We start from the raw sequence: 15,003 nt of genomic DNA on the forward strand, positions 1-15,003 counted from the left end.
AACCTCTTTCCCCTTAATCTAAGAATCAATCAGTTTTGTACGGAAGTTGGTTGAGATACATTATTTGTCGGCAGCAAGAGCTGCTGCGACATCGTAGAATTCACTAGTGGTTGGATTTTGCAGGTTGGCCATTGCCGGTGAGACTCTTGATTTACCACTATAATGGGATAAGTAGATATTTGTCGACATTACTAGCTCTGTGTTTGGACCAATAAAATGCCAAAGACTTGATCTTTGTACAATACAGTGTGATTGAACAATTGATGAACTAAAAAATGCAGTGAGAAAGTTGTTTCTAAGCACTTATAAATTGTTAATTCATGTGCGCTCGGGCAGCTCCAAATGATTCAAAAAGCTCATCCCTCTAATTCTGAAGGGAGCTTCGTAATATCTTTTATTTGTCGTGGGAGGTAAATTACAGTGAAAGTTGTAAATTTAGCTGTAGCCAAAGACGCACCAATATAAAAGGAAAAAGTGAAAGAAAAGGGTAAATTACAATGATTCAAAAATTATAAATATCTTATTGGAATTAACCGCTGTCTAATATATATTTTCTATAAGAGGTTGTTGTAAGGGGTATTTATTAAATAATTCTTAATTTATGGGCTATTTGTAATTTTTCTAGATAACAAAGGAATAATTGTAACTATAAAAAATTTTATTATTGAATCAAAGAAAGATTGAAATTAAAAATAGAGTAAAATACGATGAAATCTCCTCAATTTGTCATAATTATAGATATTTCTCATTGTTTGAGAATTATGAATATTTTTTTTTAAATTTATAAATATCTTTGCAAATACTCTTTTTATAATAGTTTATTATAAAAAATATTTATAATTTTTTAAATAATAAAATATTTGCATACCTAAAACTAATATAAAAGAATTCGATATAATTTATTCTTAAAAATATGATGACATCCCTAAAAATTTTGATTTATCGTATTGTTTGGGTTTGGTTACGTCAATCAAAGCGTTGAAATCAAGATGAGATTATTATGATGGAGACTGATTGGATACCATACCAAGGACCCCAGTCCACTACTACTATTCTACTTCCCCTTTAAAATATTTGAACTATAATAAATTAATAATATTTATTAATTTTGTTTATTTTTTTATTCATATAAATAAATTTAGTGAGGTTTGATTAATAAATAGACTAATTTATTAAATAAAAATAATTTTTAGAGGTGTTAAACGTAATTTTTCAATTCACAAAAAAATTACGTAAATTACATCAAATTTCAAAAGATGTGAATATAATTATCCCATTAAATAAAAGAAGCGAGTTTCGAGTTTCAAAAAGAAATAATACGTTCTTAATATGAAAAAATTAAATAAGAAAAAAATCAGATATTTAATTATTAAGAAAACTTGGGGAATAGTGTTCAATGTTCTTAATTAGTATTTATATTATGAATTTAAATATTAATTGAATTGGGTTTGGGGAGGCAGGTGGATGCATTGAGATGATGATGACTCATTCTCAAGAACAATGTCTAATTGGTGGTCCCCACACCCACCGCTCACCGAAAAATCTTGTTCCCCTTTGAAATACCCCTTATCCATACTTTGCCTGTCGCCTTCATCTTTTATTTATTTATTTTTATATATGTAATAATAATGAATTAAAAATAAATAAATATAAGTATCAATGGTACATCAAACCTTATCCCCTCACAACAAAACTATTCTTCATTTCTTTCTATTTCTTTATTTTTTTTCTTTTTTTAAATGAAAGATCCACAAATAAGATTTGACTTTTAAGAAATATAGCTCAAAAGCTTTTGTTTCTTTTTTTATTTATTTGAAAGAAATTTTATTCTATTCTTGATGGAATAATTAATCGTAATAGTTTGTTTTCATTTCTTCTACGTCAGAAACAAAAACGAACACAAGTGTTTTGGGTGTTTGTATGTATCTTTACGAAACATAGAATTCTTGTGTTCTAATTTTTTTATTTACTCAAAAACTACACACGCATATTTTTTTTTCTCTTTTTATTTACTCAAAAATAAAGAAAAACGCTTAACAATTTAACCAAAATGTTTTTTTTTGTTTTGTTTTTGGGACAGTATGAAAATGGGTTTTCAATTTTTTGGATATAAATCTTGATTTTGGTGCAAGAAGTAAATACAGATCTTAAAAAATGCAATCTTGACCTATAAATTTGGCTGGTTGAGGCCAAACCAGAAGACCAGGTCTATTTGGTGAAGGCGATCAAACTTGACATAAAATCTAAATCATTTTCAGATAACAACAAAATCAAAAGCATTAACCCTTGTAATAAAATTTCCCCCACAATATTCTGAGAATATGTGTCAACATACTAATCTGTCTTGTTTCCACCTAAGTCCACTGCTAAATTTTTCCTAATAATCTCGTTTTGTCTGTTTCTTGATTGTGAGCACAGTACCATTTGGCCCCTGTCCTAATCCTGATCCAATTTAAGCTCTAATTGATGTAATAATTTTATTTTCAAGATAAGAATCTTAGGAATCCAGTAATTAGATAACATAAACATATGATGGAAAGAATTCTTGGTGGGCCTTTAACCTTTTGCGTCCTAATAATTAATGGTTGATGCATAGATGAAGGGTCAAGATCTTTTCATGAGGGCTAAAGTGTGGGTGACAAGTGGAGTTGAGCCTGACATAACCCCATTATCTGGATACATAAATACATATAGATATATATATACGTGCGTGTGTGTGTGTGTCTGTGTGTGTAAAGGAGCAAAAGTAGGAAAACTAGTTGAAATCTGTGGGTAGATAGATAAACCAGGGCCAGGTTTAACTGAAAAGGGTACAAAATTTCTCGTCACTTTTTCTCACTCTCTATACGCTCTGCTAGCTGAGGTGAACAACCCTTCCAAAAAATATCTCACTTCTGGTAAGCCCACAAATCCCTGATCCCATTTTTGCTTAGTTCCGCGTGTGTGTGTGTGTGTGTGAGAGAGAGAGAGAGAGAGAGGAGGGATGAAGGGGTCTAAAAATTCGTGAAGATTTATGTGGTTGAATGCAAAAGCAAGAATCTTGATGTGGGATGCTTCATCCTTGTTTGTGTGTGTGTCTATATATATATATTTGGTAGATATCCTTGTGTGTATATGTTGAAGAAAGTAGTGCGTAGATGTTTTGTACGGGGATCTTTAAATTTGATGATCAGTAGTATCTTTCACCTTTTTATATTAATTACAGAAGGATCTTGTTAATTTTATTTAGATATGCCAAACATACACCATATTCATGTATAAACATTCTTTTGCTTTGAGCTATGTGGGCTGGTTGGTGGGTTGTAAAGGTGGTGCTGTTGAGAATTATACCTCTTTTACTAGGAATTTGCAGGAATAATACCCTTCTCTCCTCATTCCTTCTCTGCTCTTGTGAAAAAAATACTTCTTCTTTTTGGTACACTATTGCAAGGGAAATTTCAATGTTTTGCTGATTGTTGTGATAATTTTCAATCCTATGCCTGTGATTTACCAAAGTGGATGAAACCTTTCTGGAATTTTCTTCTTTTTCATTGTGAATTTGTAGATCTTACTCTGTTTCTGGCATCTATCTTCGTTGTTCTGAGTAATTAATTGAACTACCAGTTGATGCCACAGAATGTTGTTTTGTGTGGTGATCTTATTTCTTACTAGTTGGACTAGATTTTGATGATTCTTGAATTTTTTAATAATCTCTTCTTTTACTTTAGCCACAATGCAAGGAGGAATTAGGGCAGTGTTCTCTCACGGGAATGTGCTCAAGGATGCTGTTCTACGCCATATGCGTGTGGTGCCTCCAGCCATGCGTTCTCTCATGTTTGCACGCCAGGAATCGGCCTCGGCTGCTCGCATTGAAGAGCACGGTTTTGAGAGTACCACGATCTCGGATATTCTGAAAGCCAAAGGGAAGAGCGCGGATGGCTCCTGGCTTTGGTGCACCACTGAAGACTCCGTGTATGATGCTGTGAAGTCGGTATGGATCTTTGTGTACTTTGATATGAATTCTTTTATGTAGCTTATCACAAATTTCATGCTCTATGAATCTACAGCTAGAAATCGGATCAATTACGTCCCCTTAAAGGTTAAACGTTTACATATCACCCCATTTTTGTTTGAATAGGTGGTGACATTCGAAATTTTAGGGGGTCATTGATGTTCTTTTTGAAGAACTGTTGTTTTATATTACTCTGGCAATGAAAATACTTGTGTAATTTCTTTAACATGGAGGCTTAACGATGTGGTTTCCGTAATTTCAAAAGGAGAGCGGTCTAGTCTGTAATTTCGTTAAATTTATATTGACCATTAAATTTTATATGGGGATTCCTGTATTGTTTTCGCTGCAGATGACACAGCACAATGTTGGTGCTCTAGTGGTGGTTAAACCTGGGGAGCAGAGATCACTTGCTGGAATTATCACAGAAAGAGGTAAACATCACTTCTGTATCAGCTTGCTGATTGGATCTTATCCTTTTCATACACACATTGTAATACCTTTATGCTGATGCCTCGAAAAGTGATTTGGCTTAGCTATTAAAGCAAGCTTAACTGTCGGGACTCAGAAAATACTTAGAAATCTTATCTTTCGTTCAAAGGCCGCCTACTGTTGCATGTCGTATCTGTATGTTGTTTTATTTGTTGTCTTCTCTCTCTCTCTGGAAAATTGAGCAAAATCGTTTTTTGGTGGTTTACCAGTAGCTTGAACAAGAAATATCTTGATCTGTTAAACAGATCCAGGGACAGTAGGCATATGATGCTATCTTTTGAGCCGTTTGGTTTATGTTGATTATCCCAAAATTCTTATGCTGCAGTTAATCATCCCATCTTTCAAATTGTAATGGCGTGAACATGTAAGTTTGACGACGTTTTTGTACTGTCGGTCCAGATTATCTCAGGAAAATCATTATACAGGGAAGGTCATCCAAGTCAACCAAGGTCGGGGACATCATGACTGAAGAGGTATATATATATATGTTCGACTGTCGTGTTTTCATCAGGAAATTTGAAAATCCATCCTATTTTAGTGCAAAAAGACTGTTCATTGCAATGATCAAAATCCCATTTGACTCTGAAAAAGAGAGAATCTAAATCTTTATGATGAACTGATGATTGCAGAACAAGCTTATCACTGTAACTCCGGACACCAAAGTTTTGAAGGCTATGCAACTGATGACAGGTACAGCAGTTTCATTTGGCACGTCCAACAAAGCCAAAAAGTTTTGAAAGAAAAATTTCAAAATTCTTAGCAGTCTTTTCTAGAGATTTTGATTGGTCCTTGGAACTGTCAATATGCAGATAACCGCATCAGGCACATTCCGGTGATCAATGAAGGTGGAATGATAGGGATGGTGTCCATCGGAGATGTCGTTCGTGCAGTCGTGAACGAGCACCGGGATGAGTTGAACCGTCTGAATGCTTATATTCAGGGGGGATACTAGACGATGACGACGATAAGCAACTTGTTCTGTGCTCCGTGCGATGACGGAGTTGAGGAACTTCTGAGTCTTGTAAATATTGGTGATGCATGCATTTCCTGGAGTTGCCTGACATGTCCTAAGATTAATAATAAGATGCACTCTAAACTGCTCAGACAATGATTGTTAACCTTGGTATTAATGTCGTTTTTCCTTATTTGTCCATCGATGGACTGGGATTTGCTTATCACTCACATATCCTATTTTACATTTTTACATCATCTGCATGAGTGCTTTTCTGTTTCCTATGAAAAGAAGAGGTTCCTGGCTTGTAGACATCCGTCACTCCATACAGATCTGTATACGTTGGAAAATGGGAAGAAGAAATCCAAGTGAAACAACTAAACTGAAAAAGTTCTTACTATGCCCCAAAAATTATGGGGGTTTTTACATGCAAACAATTTTAAATGAGTTGAAAAGGTATAAATTTGTACATCTTGGCCTGCTGGCTTTAAAAATAGCCAGTTTCTTGTTGGAACATAAAATTCATTATATATTGCATCATAGTGGCAAAATATGTCTGTAACAGACTCTAATACAAAATCTGTTGAAAGTTTGATCGAGGTCCGTCTTGACAAAAGTTTCCAAAAGAACACCTATATATTTCAAGTCGGCTCCTCATTGTGCTAAGTTGATCTCCAATCTGCTGAAATTAGTCAACATCTTACCGGCAGTTCCCATCATTTTGTTGGGTTGATGTTGAGGCCTGTCGAAACATTGTATCAATCATAAGGTGTGTGATTTCATGCGACTGAGCCAATTGAATTCCACTCAGTAGAGCCTAAATTTCCACCTTGTTTGTTTGTAGTGTTGCCAACGTAACGTTATTACTTTATTAAAGTTTGAGAAAATAGAACTCATTTAGGAAATAGAGTTTAATTGTGGAAAATTCAAAATTGTAAAAACAATGTAAACATTCCAATCCCATGTACTAACTAGCAGTGAAACATTGACTTGCTTACAAGTTACAATTTTCATAATACAGAATATATGTCTGACTTCTCATGTGCCATGATCCAAACTGTTCAATATTTTTGCACCCGATTCATATACCAAAAACTAGTTACAACTATTATCTGCAGTCGTACTCCTCAAATTACTTCTTGTTTGTCAATATCTTTTGGAGATACAAAAAATCCAGCTCAAAAGTACAAGGACCGTTTCTCGTTCTTCAATTTCTACAAATGCTGCTTCTCCATCAGAAATTTGTCACAACTTCCGGTGGCTATCATAATTCATTACATTTGTTGATTGTGAAACACTAGGAAGCAAGTTTCTGGTAGTTTATTAACGAATCCAGAAAAAGCATAGCAGTTAGAAGAATAAACTGGACTACTCTATGTACGGAAAGGACAATACAGGTAAGCGACCATGTCAACAATAATACAGGTCCCCTTTCTTGTTTAAGCAAAAGAATACAGTTCTGTATATATCCAGAGAATCACCGAAATTTCAAGACCTCATATCTGCAGGAACCTGAGCAGCAGCCAATAGGCTTCTTGGTAGTCAGTTGCCTTTATTAGATCACAAAATCAACAAATTCAAGAAAATAGGTCAAGTGCAATTTTACAGTATTGTGAAACCAAAACACAAGCAAAACATTAAATCGATAAAGAACAGACACATTTAACATTCAAGTGATGCCTGATTTCATAACTTTCTCTCAGTCGCATGTCTGACAACTGCCAGTTCAACCTTAAGTCAACAGTTCGCCTTGTACTTTACAAAACATGCAACCAACACAAACTAAGAATAGAAAACAGAAAAGCTTGCAAAATGCTCCCTTATTTCAACCTCTTAACATTATTATGACGCCTGAAATAGAACCGACTTAACATGTGATATTTCTTCTTTTTGCGAAGACAACATGACGATCCAGTTGTTCTTGTACGCCTAGTGTTTAGCAACTAGACACTCATCTTAGGATTTCTTATGTGATAGTTACCAACTGCGAACTAAATGTATTGAGATCCAAAGTGCACACAGAATCTTAGAACAGTAACCTTGATTCACCAATATCGACATAAGTTTTGTTTACAATCACGATGCATGTACCATTTATATTTAAATGAAATGTTCACATTTTTTATTTGCCGAAAGGGTTCTAAGAATCCTCAATGTAAATCAAAAACTAAAATGCAGTCCAACAACTTCTTTTTGCAGGAAACTTAGCAGCAACAAAGGACTTCATGGTAGTCAGTCAATTAAAGATTGTAAGACCATTAACTTAGAAAAACTATGCCAAGTATATAGTTAGCATATCTCAGTACTGAAATATGAGTAAAATATCCCATCATTTAAAACCGACATTTTAATGTCAACTGAAGCTATCACGATTTACCCACAGCCATACATTTGAAAACTTCCAATCTGACGTGAAGTCAATAATGTCTCACTCTCTTGTGCATCAACAAACATCAAAACCAATCTATTAAATAAACTAACCAAAATGCAAAAGCTTAAAAACGTGTTCTTCAAATGATTTATAAATGACTGATGATTGCCATATCACATACTGAAACCCCAAATATAAGAGAACAAAGTATAGTAGCTTCGAAAATCAAATGGTATAATTCAGGGGCCTATCATGAAAAGTACCAGCTAGACAGTTTAGTCATTGACTTTATTGTTCTGTTTTCTGATTAAATAATGATATTGTGCTATTGTACTTTACTACTTAGAACGACAGTCAATGGACGCTCTCTCTTAATCTCATACATGCATAACATAGTTACAAAAGTAAAGAGCACTACAAATATAAGAGGAAATCAACGTCGAGAGCAAATACTACCTGAAATATAACTGGTCCAGTAATACTCCTACTTGAGCTGCTTCAGACCCTAAGAGATACCAACAAAAAGTCACAAGTATTGTTAGAGAAGCGTTTTCTTTTCAATTTAGATAAGCAAACTTGCAATTGATCATGTCAATGTATAAATATGACATTTGTACATGCATGAGGAGGCGGCATGATATCCTCATCCTGTTAACTTACAGGACTAAGCTAAAAGAATTCTTTTTCTTCATTCAGCTCTAATCAGGGCCTGAATCAAGAGTTGGTTACCTTAATCTAAAGAATGGTCCTTTTTGTACAACAGGTCTAACACCATAAGATATATATTATCTTCTTCAAGAGCATTACCGAGCATTGATTGTGCCCCAGAGTGGGTCCCTAGTCAATTTCTTGAAATCACTTCTTTCACAAATCTTCCTTGCACCACTGCTGATGGAATATAATCATAATAATTACCAATTATTTCTGCTGTTACAACAATTATCGTAATCAGTCTGTTGTCATTTATAGATGAATGCCTCTCAAAGCAATCTCCTTAAAACAGGAGATTATATGCTCATTTTGTTTTTGTGGTGTAACTTGTGGTCTGAGACTTATCTTGGTAATTCAACTGAAACTTTGCATGAGTTGTCATAAATGTATTATTAACAATCAGCAGGTCTCCAGTCCATCTGTCATTTCAGTACCACATCCTTAACAAGGTTGAACCAGAAACTATGACGGGTTTTTTCATAAAAGATTACTAATGATAAAATTTAATTAAGTAGTAGGGACAGTAGACAACATTAGAACAGGTAATCAAAGAGATATAAAATATTCAGTAGGTTCCAAAGAATAATGCCCATCATACATAGCATTTTGGGGGGTAGAAGGACTGGAGCTCAATCTATACCATGTATAAAGCCATAATAAACTAATACTACATCACCGAAGTTCTATGTCAGAAAAGCCGATGTCTATTGATATATACCTTAGCAGCCCTAAACTCATTCACTGCCATTCGAAGAGAATCATCAGATAATATCAGCCGTGATAAAGCTCCAGTGCTCAACCTGTAAATTGCTAGTCAGAAAGAGTATATATGCAATTGGGAGAGTCTTAATTGTTTGAGCACCACAAGCAAGGGAAAACAGATTCTGATTTGAAGCTTTATATCATGTACCCTAACTTCTTTGCAGCATCTGAAACAGAACCCTCAACCGCAAAAATTAGATCAAGCAGAGCCTGCATTCCCTGAAGACTCAAGAGGATAGGCCACAGCCAAGGGTGTAAGAATTGAATCACAGCAGCATTAAGCTAACCAAATGGAGTGCAACGGGATGAGAAAGCAGACCAGAACGAACTTAGGATTATTTGGTCCTATCTGAGGCCCTCTATCCGATCCTCTCATAGTCGACTTCGCAGGAAGAATTTGAACAAGTTCCGGAGGAGGTACATACGTATCAAGATCGACAGTGTTTCTAACTTCATTAGAAGAAAATAACATTGTATTCTTAGGCTTCTGATTAGAATAAAATCAGTCCACTTGGACATTCCATTTGTGTCTGACAGAAATTAACATTCACTGATAATTGAGTGCAAGTAATCAGCAGAAAGTTGAAAATATAATAAAGTGTATACCTTTAAGAGCTAAAAGTGTACGCAATCGAGCAAGGGCTGCTGCCCGATTTTTGTGCTGGGATCTATCCTCCGCTGCCTGTCTGATTGCAAGCATATTAATACAGAAATATATGACCAAAATAAGGATAAATGGCTATAGGCTATCTGCTTGAACCTGAGCTATAATGCCTGTTGGAAGATGCTTAAGACGCACAGCAGACTCACGCTTGTTGCGATGCTGTCCCCCTGGGCCTGATGCCTTAAAAGTGTCCATCTCACACTGGCTCATTAGCTTCTCATCTGTCATCAGTAGGTACTCCCTACCACCACCAGTCTCACAAGTACTGATAGTACTACTAGAAGAACCAGAATTGTAATTTGTGGTTGCTTCCATACTAAGTCTACGGGTAGAGGTAGTGATTGCCAATCCTCTTCTATTTGCTTTCTGAACAAAGAGGAAACTTACATAACTCCGGTAGTTGCTATAGTTATACCACAAAGAGCAAGCAGAGGCAGGCCTTGTAAAACCACAAATGCTACAACTTGGGAATCTCAAAAGTGATCTCACAATGGAACAAGCCATCTGAGTTGGACCAGAAGACAGGCCAAGTTAATCTGCAAGGGTTAAATGAACAACATGAATCAGTGGGTGGATCTGATACACAAGAAAAGAAAAAAGCATAGAACTGCACACGAATCATGCAGATAGGTGAACACTTTCAGAACAAAATCAAAATTTGAGATTGTTTGTTTCATTTGACGGAGGAAATTATTTTATGTTTGTTGATGTTCCTCCACCAATTCCCCAAAACACGGTAGATGATAGGACAGAAGGCACACAGATGATAGAGAATATCTTTGTTCATTCGATTAAGCTTGCCAGATTCTGCGAAACAAAATTACCAAATCCCAAGCCACAAAACCACCTGGGCAAAAGAAACAACAACTCAACCAGCATCTGATTAAGTCAAGAAAACAAGAGAAGGCTTCAATTTTGACTTAAAAAGGAAAACGGTTCTGGTTATTCCCTCCTTCATCTTCCCTCAGTATTTATCTACGCTGAAGGACTCAAATCAATCTCCAATTCCCAAAATATGGGAATCTTCTTCATCCTCTGTTTATTATTTGGACAATAATGGTGGAATTCATAGATAGTTGATGGAATGTCATTGTGTATTCCAGAGATGATCTAAGTCTCTACAGTCTGCAATTAAATTCCTAGCGAAGGTTGTGGGATACGAGTTACCCTATTCTCTAATCTTATAACCTGCATGCTTCTCATGACTTTCGAATCCAACATTGCCTAATAGTTTCTTACCATCCTAATAAATGAGCACGCTTTAGAGAAATTCTCTTCTTGTTCCCTGTGGTCCCTTAAAACTATAGAGTTATTCTCATAGCCCGTTCTTGTCTGCCATTGAGGTTCTCCAAAGTAGTCAAATTTTTATTAGTGGAAGGATAAGACAAACAATTCGGCAGACAGACATCTTGGTTCACAGAACAATTGCACAGAGTGGAAAGGCCATTCCTCCCGGAAAGAACTTCCCGGACCAAGGCAAATAATCCTTTCCATTCAAATATGACCTAGTAAGAAATTATATCCGCCTCCGTCCACTACCAAAATCTCCGCACTGCCGCCAGGGGAAACAATCCGTATCCGCAATTACTAAACCAATACATTAAAAGACAACATTTCAACAAAGAGAATTCAAAACTATTAGAAAAACAAATTCATCACTGCTATCAATATCATGATTAATTACCACAGCAAAAAACTCCAGATCACTGACCTATGAAATCACCAAAAATATTCAGTACTAGTTATCAATCACAACAGTATAAACCAAATTAGGCGACTAATTTCTCCAAGAATTAAACAAGAAACAAACTAAAAATTCCCAGCAACCACCGTAAACCACTTCCCGCGCTGATTTATCCAGCAAAAAAAGAGGGAAGAAAAACGAACCACCAAAGGAAGAACGAAAGTGACTTATTTAAGCAAGAGTGCATCCAGATATCCAACCATAAAGGACACAACAACGGCCGTGACGGTGAGATGCGGCGGCGCGGTGTTCAAAGGCGTCTCGCTGAATGCCGTTGGGCAAGTGCATGTAGCGACAGTATGCAAATTCGGGGAGAAATTATTAAAAAAATGTTAAAAAAAATTAATAATAATAAGAAGTTGCAGTGCATTTGAAACCTTTAAAATTTAAATCGCGGTGCGACAATTTTTTTTTTAAGAAAAAATTAATATATCACCATGGTATTAAATCATGGTGACAAATTTTATTAAAAAATGAATTTAAGAATGCGGTGACATAATTTTATATAAAAAAAAATAAACAGTTAAAGGAGATAGCGGTTCTTCACTGAATTTAAAAAAAAAAAAAAAGTGGTCAAAGCAGGCTGTTTTGTGACAGTGGTGCTGCGCCACTGCTGGTTGGAACCGTGGTGGCACAACACCACTATTCACCCCGTGATAATTATTGCAGCTCACGCTTATTTAAGTGCGTATGTACAAATGGATCAAGCATTGCTTTAAATTTTTTTAGCCCATCAAATGATTTTTTGTTAGTAGAACTAGTCAGATTTATCCATTTTTATGTGTCAAGAAAAAATAATGTTGACAGAAAAATGTGGATAAATTTGAATAGTACTATAACAAAAAAGTTTATGCGGTATGCTAAAGAAGCTAAAAGCAATGCTTGACTCGTTTGTACATATACACAAAGGAACTATTCATTTTTAAATAATTAATCAATATAATAATCATAAATTCAACATAAATTATTGAATTAGAGTAATATTTTCAACAACTACAAAAATTAATATTTACTATAATATGCATAGATTTTGTCTAGTGGTACGCCTCATTTACCACGTGGTTGGTCGTGGCCTGCCACATCCAGCAGCACCGTTCGACCACCCCCACCACCTGACACGACAGAACCGTCAGTCGCCCCGCAGATTCTAATGATGCTGGACCATCTGCTGCGGCACCGACAACTGAGGAAGCTAGGCATCAGTTTGCCACACCAACGGCTGCTCCACCACCAACAATTCCCCCACCATTACCAGTATATCAGCCTCGATGATGCGAGGTAAATTTGTTTATGAATATTTTTAGTATTATTTTATTTTAAAAATTACTAATTAACATGACCTTTCAGGTCTGACTGCCGCTTCCACGAGCGCATCAATGCGGTGGTGTGCAAGGACACTTACACCACTCGTGGCCATGTTTGAGGCATGTGCCACTAGAGTACCAACATTTTTTGTTCAAGAGCATGAAGTTATCTTATAATATAATAATGACCTACTAGTAGGACTGTGACAATGAATCCACATGTGGACCGAAAAGTACATTCGGAAAGCGTTCTTCATAGCCCGATCAAGCCTGGTCAAGCCACTGTTGCTGGCTAACGACATATGGCTCCAGATCCAGGCAAACTGAGCTAATGAGGACTTCTAGTAGGAGTCTTCGAAAAATAAGGTGAACCGGGCACAAACTCCACGACGTCCTTGACTGTGTACTACGAGGGATCTTCTTCTGTTAGCATGCACAAAAGGAAGTTGGTAAGTACATTAAAGTATTTTTATAGATTTATCATTATTATATAAATATTATGCTAACTGTTTTATTCTTCTATAGGAGGCAGAGCTCGGTTGTTCATCCAAGTAGATGGAGTTATTCGCCATATGCTACAAGAAGAAGGAGAATGACGGCTGGAGTGGGCCAAGTGCGGCTGAGGTGGCGGTAAGTACCTTATTAATGTTATTTTTTTTAAGAAAATAATTCTTGGTTAAAAGTACTAATAATTTTATTTGTTTTGCAGGAGATGTTCCAAAAGCTGATGGAGGATCATCAGCCTCAGCCTACGGTCGATGACCACCATACCCCCACTGAATCAGAGGTTTTGGTGGCGATGAGCGAGCAGCAAATGTGGTTGGCTGCAGTCAGGGGCAAGAATAAGAGCTGTGTATTTGGTCTTGGTTCAGAGGTTCACTTCTCCAGCCGGACCTACAGATCACTATCGCCACCCCCATTGACACTGCTGCCGCTACAACCAAACCCGGCTATGGAGGACCGCAGCAGCCGGCTTGAGATGATGATGGCCGACATGATGGCCATGACGAGAGAGATGCGGGCCAACTCCTCGACTGTGGGACTGTAATAGCAGACCGCCTCCACTACTGCCCCAGCACAGCCTCTGACGGAACCCCAGGCACTGAACTACGATAAGATGGATGACTCTAATGGGGAGGGCTTAGATTAGATTTTATTTTATTTTTTAAATTTTGTAATCGAATAATACTTTATTTTAAAATAATATTTTTTTCCTAATTATTCATAATGTTTATGACATTCCATTATTTCATATATATTCAATTAATTAAATTCATAAATAAAATTAATTAAAATATATAAATTAAAGTATTTATTAAACTTTATTAAATATATAAATTAAATTATTTATTAAAATTTATTCCATTAACTAAATTATTTTTTATAATTTATTTATATTAAATAATTTTTATAAAAAAATTATTACAAAATAAAAAATTAGGAAGAATTTTAGTAATTGTAAAGAAAATGTTAAACATCTAAACAAGTGACAATTTCTAATACCATTGTTAAAATAGTTCTAAATACATATTTCTAAATAATTTTGATCGTTCCTAATACCATTGCTAAAATAGTTTTAGATCCATGTTCCTAAGTAAGAATGACCGTTCCTAATACCATTGCTAATATAATTTTAAATACGTGTTCCTAGATAAGATTGATCGTTCCTAAAACAGTTACAGAAAACTATACCAAACAAAAATTTGACCATGCCTAATACTATTGCAAATAATCACAAACAAACCATTCTAATGATTGTTCCTAAATATATCACCAATACAAACAAATACAATTTCAAGATCAGGCATGAGTATTGCAAAGACCATTCCAAAAGTAACTCGAAATAAATAATATAATCGTTCCAAATGCCACCCAATCCGTTCCAATTAAAAAAAAAAGAAGATTCTTGTTTACACAAATTCAATATTAGAAACGGTCACCAATAATGTTTTACAGTGACCGTGCCAAATTGGAACAATCATTCATTAACTGTTGTTAAATATTTGTAACGCCGT

At 35.5% G+C, this 15,003-nt stretch overlaps 2 protein-coding genes across 6 annotated transcripts; one reads left to right on the forward strand and one right to left on the reverse strand.

Annotated features, from left to right (window-relative positions):
* LOC105163809 (CBS domain-containing protein CBSX3, mitochondrial-like) lies at positions 2,734–5,633 on the forward strand. Of its 2 annotated transcripts, none has more exons than XM_011082291.2 (6): positions 2,734–2,897; positions 3,708–3,970; positions 4,341–4,422; positions 4,880–4,953; positions 5,110–5,170; positions 5,290–5,633. In XM_011082291.2, exons 2-6 carry the CDS (start codon positions 3,713–3,715, stop codon positions 5,430–5,432), a joined length of 618 nt encoding a protein of 205 aa, XP_011080593.1. In that variant the 5' UTR covers positions 2,734–2,897; positions 3,708–3,712; the 3' UTR covers positions 5,433–5,633. The 2 variants fall into 2 exon arrangements, with proteins under 2 accessions (XP_011080593.1, XP_011080594.1); XM_011082292.2 differs by lacking the exon at positions 2,734–2,897 and adding an exon at positions 2,908–3,045.
* On the reverse strand, positions 5,440–12,016 carry LOC105163810 (peptide chain release factor 1). 4 transcript variants are annotated; one of them, XM_020694681.1, is made up of 8 exons: positions 11,828–12,016; positions 10,037–10,476; positions 9,883–9,958; positions 9,596–9,726; positions 9,425–9,495; positions 9,233–9,314; positions 8,260–8,308; positions 5,440–6,944 (listed from the first exon to the last, which is right to left on the reverse strand). In XM_020694681.1, the coding sequence occupies exons 2-7, from the start codon at positions 10,442–10,444 to the stop codon at positions 8,288–8,290; spliced, it is 789 nt and encodes a 262-aa protein (XP_020550340.1). In that variant the 5' UTR covers positions 10,445–10,476; positions 11,828–12,016; the 3' UTR covers positions 5,440–6,944; positions 8,260–8,287. The 4 variants fall into 4 exon arrangements, with proteins under 4 accessions (XP_020550340.1, XP_011080596.1, XP_011080597.1 ...); XM_011082294.2 differs by having other exon boundaries at positions 5,440–6,982; positions 11,828–12,015; XM_011082295.2 differs by having other exon boundaries at positions 5,440–6,982; positions 11,885–12,010.

This window comes from Sesamum indicum, linkage group LG6, assembly GCF_000512975.1.
Source record: "Sesamum indicum cultivar Zhongzhi No. 13 linkage group LG6, S_indicum_v1.0, whole genome shotgun sequence".
Classification (NCBI taxonomy): Eukaryota; Viridiplantae; Streptophyta; class Magnoliopsida; order Lamiales; family Pedaliaceae; genus Sesamum; species Sesamum indicum.